Here is an 8,519-nt window from a genome sequence, read left to right as displayed (position 1 = left end):
GTAGTTAGCACAGTGGGTGGGGTCTTTTCCCTCCTTGGGTAAAACATTAATGGCTGCCGTAGCGTGTCCACTGGAATCTCCTGGGCATCTAGGACCGAGTTGAAAGCCTCAAGGAAGGGTTGTGTAAGGAGGGAGGCAAAGCGTTTATAATAGAAAAGCGTGAAACCGTCTGGTCCCGGCGCTTTATGGGGCTTTGATTCTTTCAGTGCTTTATGGAATTCTGCCTGGCGGGGCATTCCCGACTGTTCCAGATAGGTGTGAATTGCTTTGGTCTTATCTGCTAGGGCCTGATCTACTGGCTCTGGGGAGGAATGATATAACGATTGGTAGAATTCCCTAAACCTTTCTGCAATTTCCTTGGCCTCCCTCAGAACCCCTCCCGTGCCAGAGGATACCTGAGACACCGCTGTGCGGGGTTTACTGTCTCTAAGGGCTCGAGCCAAAAGGCTTCCCGATTTGTTCCCCCACTCATAGAAGTTTTTACGGAGCCATGCACGTCGTGCTTTCACTTTGTCTAGAAAAAAGACTTTCAAGCGCTCCCGGAGCGCCAAGAGCTCCGAGAGCGTTGCCTTAGATAGGGACTGTTTGTGGCTTCGTTCTAGGGTCCTGATACGACTGGTCAAGTCAATAATTGTCTCCATTCTAGCCTTCTTGAGTCTTGAACCCTGGGAGATCAGAGATCCCCTGATCACACATTTATGCGCCTCCCAAACCGACAGAGGTCTAGCCCCGTTCGTCTGATTAGTCTCGAAATAAAGGCGGATTTCCCTTGCTAGGGCTACACTGACCTCCTCATCTTGCAGAATAGATTCGTTTAGGCGCCATTGCCAGTTCCTGAGAGAGTCATTGCCGAGTCGTATCTCCATGGCCACCGGGGAATGGTCTGAAATTGTGCATATCTCTATAGAGATGGCTGCCACCCTGTGCAAGTCAGATTGTCGCACCAGGAAGTAATCGAGGCGCGAGTACGACTGGTGTGGAGTGGAGAAGAACGTATAGTCCCTGGTGTGACCATGGAGAACCCGCCACACATCCACCAACTGCTCGGTTTGGAGTATTTTCTTAAATCTCCTGAGAAAGGCATAGGAGAGGTGTGATGCGTTACGGGAAACATCTAGGAGTGGTTCCAGAGCCACATTTAGGTCACCCCCTACAATGAGGGTGCCGTCCACAAACGCGGACAGTTCGGAAAGGCAGTGTTCCATGAACACGATTTGATTGCTGTTTGGAGCATACACATTGGCCAATGTGACTCTGGACCCCTCCAAATCCCCCTTAACAAAAAGATAGCGACCTTCAGGGTCCTCCAGTGCCCCTCCAAAAACCCATCGAGCTGATCCCGCCACCACTGTGCTCACCCCCCTGGATCTGGAATCAGGAGAAGTGGCGTGATATGCATGTGGGAATCTATAATTGGTCAGTTTCGGGGTCCGATCCAGCTGAAAATGGGTCTCCTGGAGAAATGCCACCTGCACCCTCCCCCTCCACAGTTCCCCCAATACCTGGGAGCGCTTCTCTGGAGTATTCAGTCCCTTCACTTTCCAGGTAAGAATCCTGGTGGGCGGGTTGGGTATCACCTTCTGGGATGGACATGCAGAGGACGAGTCCGTCATTGCACACGTACTGCTGTGCAGCTCCGAGGTCTTGCTGCCGATCGACACGCCAGGCACGTCTGGTGGGTCAGGAGAGAGAGAGGGACAGAGAGGGGGGAGGGGTCTGGGAGAGGGTTAGAAGGAAGATGGGAGGACTGTGGCAGGTAGAAGGGGTTTGAGTAGGCAGAGTATGGGAAGAAGAAAAGGCCCAGGCAGTGAGAGGAACGCCTGTCCCCTAAAGGTCTGGGAAGAGAGAAAAAGGGAGAAAGAACACAACAATTAGAAAATACTAAAAAAACTGTCAATAGAGAATCAAAAACTCCGGGGTGTTGCCCCTCAGAGTTGTCCTATGTGGGCAAGTAACCAGAAACATGGAAACTGTGAGCATTCCGAACTCGGGCGCCCGATATCTAATCATTATTAATTAACATAAACAGTGAGTCCTGAAAGTAAGCTGGTGGAAGGACTTATACTAGCTCCCTGAAGCGGACATCTATTAAGGACACGGCTAAAGGGGCTCCCATATGGCAAAGGACTTCCAGAGCCCAGCTTATGAAGCCGCTCGGCAGGGAAATGATCCCCCCCCAATCAAGGCACATAACTTCCCGGCCAACTAAGCAGTAACCCCGACTGGACCCTTTAAAAGCTGTAAAAGACTCCAGGGCAGAGTGAGCCACATCTGCAAATACAACAGGGCTCCGTAGGACCTGTTCTCAGGTAGGGTACTTGTACGTCTCTCAGTCCCCGAACCAGTAACCGTGGTTCCTCAGTCAGATCAACTGGCGGCCCGTGCCGGCGGGGGTATCCCCTTTTCTGGGCCGTAGTAGCAGTGACAAGGGCAGGGGTGGAGGGCAAACATCCTGGCTTGTACCCATTGGGCCTGGCGGTAGTCCCAGTCCGAAAGTCCCCTCAGCAGCCTTGGCCCTCAGCGGGTATCCACAGCGGTAGTCCAAAGTCCAGCTTGCAGGTGAGCCAGGCTAGTCTTCTCTGGATGCAGGGCCGGTCCGATCCTGGCTTCGGTCCCTCCGAGGTCTACGAGATCCCTGCCTCCTGGGCCTCTGGTTGTTCAGTGGGGGGTCTACCCGATCCGGGAATGGGGTCAGCCAATCTTGCACCGGTACAGGGTCGCAACCCAGCAGAGAAAACAACAGCGGCAGCTGGTCTGGCCTATGCAAGGCGAAATGGCGGTCTCCCCTTCTGATCAGCAGGTGGAAGGGGTGGCCCCATCGATACGTGGCTCAAGCCACTTGTATACACCGGAGCACCGGGCGCAGCTGCCTCCGCATGTACAATGTATGGCTGGAGAGATCTGGTAAAAAGGAGATGGAAGCCCCATCAAAGTCCACGTTTTTTTTATTCCACGCCTGTCTCATCACCTCTTCCTTCAGTGTAAAATAGTGAATGCGACACAGCACATCCCCGGGGGATCCGTCCCTCATAGCAGCCGAGCCATACACTCTGTGAACCCTGTCCAGTTCCAGCGGGTGTGCCGGATCCCTATCCATCAGCATATTTAAAATCGCAGTCACTGTGGACCTTAAATCCGTCCCAGATGTGGCTTCTGGTATACCCCTGATGCGGACATTGTTTCTGCAATTTCTGTTTTCCCCGTCATCCACCTTAAGGCGAAGGTTGGTCAGGGCCTGCAGGTGGGTAACTTGCAGCTGTTCAAGCACCCCTAGCCGCGAGGCAAATGAGTCCCGGGTATTCTCTAGGGAAGTCACTCTGTCATCTACCCCCTGTACCTGCAGCCGTACCGCCGTCAGCTCTCTCTTCATGGATCCCTCCAAGCGTTCCACCATCGAATCCAGGTCCGACCTGAGGGCCGCAAACAGCCCTCTGAGTTCCGGTCCCGAGATCGGGGATTGCGTCTCCAGCGTAGTAGAGGTGCCGGGATGTGCCGGGGAGTCCGGTCGGAGCCCCAGGGGGGTGAGTATCGGGGAGGCAGTCGGCAGATCATCAGCAGAGGAGGCGTCATCCTCGGCTAACTGTGAGCGTGAGTCCGCTAAGCCGCTGCAAGCCACACGTGTGGGCGCCATCTTGGATCCCCTGGCCCGCGGCTCGGAGGCGGCTTTCGTAAAGAATCCGCGAAGGTCCGGTTTCGGTGAGGATTTCGGGGTCCCCTTTCCTTTCTTCTTTTTGGACATGGCCCCAAATCCACACCGTTTAAACAACACCAGCCTGAGATATTGGACCCGAGGTACGGAGCTCACGCGCTGCACGTCCTCACAGCTCCATGTCCTGGCCACGCCCCCCTAGCTACATATTCTGTAGCAATGCAAAAACTAATTTTACAAATCACCATTCAGCGGGAATAGAGTCCTTTTTATGCTACTAAGGCGGCAACATTAGAAAACACTGATCCTTTCAATTACATGCTTGGGAGATGCCTTTAAGCCATATGTGGTGTTACGATACATTCCTAACGGACAGCATTAGCAACACATTCTGGCACCACATATTTTCCTTGGCTTTAATAGAGCAGCAGCACTCCACTCTGGGGGTTGTAACACTGGCAAACAAAAAACATTAAGCTATCCCCCGTATAACCCCGCCTCCAACCGTCATGCCTGTTTTATGAGCAAGCAGTACATACGGCCAAACATAGGGGCACAAATCCAAAACATCCTGTTTTTTTATCACCCATTGAAGGGCACAAGTGTAGTAGATACTTTTAGACCAATGGTACATCCAAAAGCAGTCCAACAGAGGAGCAGGCAATAGCTACAGAGAAATTCAACAACCTGAAAATCATACTATACATAGTATTGAAGAAGTAATTTCTGAAAAAGAGAGCACATGGTCTGTACCTGTGTTACAGAGTAGGGCAGAATCAGTCCAATGAGAAATACTGTACCTAAGAACTATAGGCCTCATGAAAAAACTGGAAAAAGGACAAATAATTTACCAAACAGAGGTGGAAATTGAGTAAAACCTGAGGTGGAAACTGACTAAAAACCTGCAACAGCAAGTAGCAATGTGGTCAACAGAAGAAAAGAAAAAAGGCTTAATAAGGAACTCCAGCTGGCCAAAATTAACCCTTTTAGTGGGGCTAATTCCGCACTGCAAGGGTTATTTGCTCATTTTGTTTAAGGACAGGAATAAAGAAGATATGCTCACCTGATCCTTGGTCCTGCGGCAGTGCGCGCTCACTTCTCTCCCCCTTCACTCCGGCTGTGGTATGTCCCTCGGCGTCCTCACATCTAATGCAGGTAAATGGACCTGCATTAGACATGATGATGTCAACAGCCCTTAGATCACTGAAGCTTGGAGACCTAACTACCTAAGAGTAAAAGCATGATGATGTAAATAAAACAAATAGGCATTTTCAGCAATCACCAGTAGCACTCATCTCTCCTTGCAAATACTCTGATCTTCGGCTTACTACTTCATGTCTCTTCCAACACACACTGCAGAAAGACTGCTGGGAACGCTGAATATTTTAGGGAGGGGGTTGGCACATAGCTCTTTTAAGCCAGAAAGAGACCAAAGGCCAGAAAGTGCATTGTTGGTAATGGTTGTTATAGATGCAAACATCTGCATTAGCTTGTGATTTTCTTTAAACGACTAGGGTTTGCGTTGAACTCATGGTCAACCTAAACCCAAAGCTCATCCAAAGTTCCTCATTTGGACTATAACAGGTTATTCACAAAAAAGGGTGAATGGTTTGGAGAAGGCAGGAGAAGTGACCAATCTAGGCCAAAATAGCTGATTTGGAAAAATTCTCCAATTCAGCTCACTTTCCAGTTCAGCTATGTTGTCCTACATTGTTCCCTTCTCCTGCCTATTCCAAACTCCTCACCCTTTTGTAAATAGCCCTGTAAGTGTTCACTGTCTAGCCCTGGTTGTATGTTTTTTTTACGCGGGAATGAATAAGTGTATGTACTTAGGGAGGGATTGAATGAGAAAACTATTTCCGCACAGGGGCTCTTAAGTGTCTTTGTCTGCTACCAGCTCCAATAAATTCAATGGTCACCTGCTGTGGACAGACTATGCTGGAAAACAAATGACGTAATTAAGTATCTTAAGCTTCACTTCAAGTCACTGTCCTATAACCAGCATTAGGCAAAGACTGCTTCCATCACAGCCTCTTCATATGCACATGTTTTTTGTGTCAGGTTTTCTTTAATAGCTCATAATACATATAATGTAATTTTTGATGTATTGTGGTCCTGTAAGCCTAGGAGATAATTCGTGAATCAGAAAACAAACTCTGTTATAGCTTTTGCCACAGCACAGAAAATAGCATACATGAGTTGATATTAGTGTTTAACAGATTCTACTTGACTTTACTTATATCTGTTTAGTGCCCATGCAGAACAGCAATGTGAATTTTAGCATAAATATGGGAGGGTAATAATCATAAAGTTTGGTGAAACCTACGGGTCTGCTTCAGGGACATGCTTGGAAAGGAGACAGTTGTGCATAGGAGTAAATGGACGGCTCATTGATCTCTTCTGTTTTTTCTGCTGCTCTTCAGGTTCTGTGAGAAAGAACCTGGAGGGAGAAATACATTCATCCAAGTTAGTAAAAACACATGACTTTTAAATAAAACACTAACATGCTCCATGGTGCTGAATGCCAAGCGTAGAAGAACAATTCGCATTAAGAAATATTAAAACTCCCCTGCATGAACTCTGCATCAGGTTCCATAAGGTTTGGAAATTTTACTTTATTGCCATTGCTTTAAGCAAATATTTTAAACCAAAAGACCATTTAGACAAATACCCTTAAGAAAAGACTGCAACATGAAGATATCAGCAAAAAAAAAAAGACCTAGTACATTCATAAAGTAAGCAATTCCCCACAGCATCAGTGCAGCAAACTTAACAGCTTGTCTCCCCATCTGTTTACACAGCCCAGTGCATAAAGGTGATAAAAGCAGCAAAATACAACCTGCTAAATTAGAAGCATTAGCAGAGAGTGAACGTGGAGAAGTATGGGGATTTAGCTTAAATTCACACATTGCCCATAAATAAAAGACTCTGGAGACTTAATATAGGACTCCCTGTCCGTCCCACCCCCTCTCTTATATTTCATGGCTCATTAGCTCAAATAAAGTGTTTTTTTTCTGCTATGATGCAGTACAGAGGACATGGTGCATCTCTATGTTGAATATCACGGTTGTATTAACCATAAGACACTTGTGGACGAGCATATACGGAATCCATGCAAGGGGGAGCCAGCACCAATACTCAAAATGTACAATTATACTTGAATTCAATGTAAAACATGGAAGTCTAAATAACAGTTTCTTAGTAAATGTTTATGTAAACCCTAACAATGAACTTCCCTTATCTGCTCCCTTTTTGGCTGGTAAATATAGCATTGAAAGCATTTTGTTATATCAGTTTTGATAAGTGCAAAAAAAAAAAACCTGTTGATCTTATCAGAAATTCAGAGCTCTACTTTATTCTCTGCACACGGTCTAGATTATCTCGTAGACTGTTTAGACCTCCTAGTTCTTCTCTAAAGTGACATTCATGTTCAAGTACCCTATTAAAAAAAATAGGATTTTTGTATTTACCGTAAAATCCTTTTATCTTCATTCATTGAAGGACACAGGTACCGCCCTCTATATTGGGTGTGTACTCCTAACTGCTTGTTACTTACTGGAGACTTGACAGCAGGTGGGGGGTTGGGCCACCAGCAGGGGCCGCCCTTAGGCTGTCTCTGTCTTTTGTTGTGTGCCTAGCGTCCTTCTCCTGCAGGTGGCGATATACCTACAGTACAGGATCTATGATCTGTTGCCCTGTGTCCTTCAATGAACGAAAAAGAAATGTCACTTATTTGTGTATCACTCGGCTGTAAATCCTCAAATCATCTCTGAATTTGTGCTGACACTGTCCTTCCTCTGCATGATGGCTCCTGTTGTTGTGTGTGTTGTAAGGTAGCCACCTCTCCAAGCTCATTCCTGTGATAGACTATAATCTCATACTAATTTGTATTGAAATGATTGTCCACCAAGGGAGCGAGCTTGAGACAGTGGCTACTTTACACACACACATAGGCACCATGGGGAACAGAAGTTGCCACCCTCCAGAAGGAAGGACAGTGTCAGCATGAATTCAGAGATGATTTGAAGATCTATAGTTGAGTGATACAAGAAACATTTTTATTAATAGTTAAGGTACTTGAATGCATTTTTAAGATTTAACTCTTGAGTTTAGTGTCACTTTAATAAATAAAGTCTATGATCGGGAGATGAAGACAGTGGGATAGGGTGAATAGTGTTTTATCCACCTTGCCCCAGGTGGCGTGACTACTTAAAATTAGTTTGCTGAGACTGCATTCAGTCTGGCTGATTGTATAGTCTACTAATTTGGTTTTTCCTAAGGATTCTGTTATTGGTTGCATCTGCCTGCTGCTGGGTGTAGTCTTGCCACAGAGCAGAGCAACCAATAATAGAATACTATGGATATATATATATGTCTTGTTAGCCAATCACTAGGGGTTTCATGACCAGTGGTGCATGCTGTGGCTGGGTCTGACCATGTGAGAGCCTCTTCCTCCCCTGGCCTCCTGCCCTCGGGAGTTGCTTTACATGTGTGCTATCTGATCAGGCCTGGAGGCTGCAGGTGGTCAGGGGTGGACCCAGTTGGGGGTCTAAAATTGTTCCTGGTATGGAGAACCAGGGAGGAACTTTGTCTGCTGGAGGTACCGGAGAAGCCAGGATGGGCTTGGACCTCAGAAAGATGCCTGGCGTCTCACCCAGGGGAGATCACAAAATGTCTGCCCAACAACTATTGTGTTCTAACACAGTTTCACAGCGTTTTCAGTTTACAGGCCCTCTACACTGAGAAGCTGGAAGGTATTTGGTGAGTCTGGAGTTGTCTGATCCTAGATGTCTGCAGCCCTAACCCTCTTTCCCTGCTTTATTATTCATTGAATAAAGCATCATAAAATCCTTAACAGATCTGGCTCCCA

The 8,519-nt window shown here is 47.1% G+C and overlaps 1 protein-coding gene across 1 annotated transcript in view; it reads right to left on the bottom strand.

Annotated features, from left to right (window-relative positions):
• CCDC60 (coiled-coil domain containing 60) overlaps nucleotides 1-8,519 on the bottom strand; it is a 78,311-nt gene that overhangs the window by 42,058 nt on the left and 27,734 nt on the right. The window contains exon 4 of the mRNA XM_018558489.1: nucleotides 5,976-6,089. Coding sequence (XP_018413991.1) covers nucleotides 5,976-6,089 — 114 coding nt within the window. The remainder of the gene's footprint in view (nucleotides 1-5,975; nucleotides 6,090-8,519) is intronic.

This window comes from Nanorana parkeri, unplaced genomic scaffold, assembly GCF_000935625.1.
Source record: "Nanorana parkeri isolate BGI_ZX_2015 unplaced genomic scaffold, ASM93562v1 scaffold343, whole genome shotgun sequence".
NCBI classification, from domain to species: Eukaryota; Metazoa; Chordata; class Amphibia; order Anura; family Dicroglossidae; genus Nanorana; species Nanorana parkeri.
This window is presented reverse-complemented; position numbering and strand designations above follow the sequence as displayed.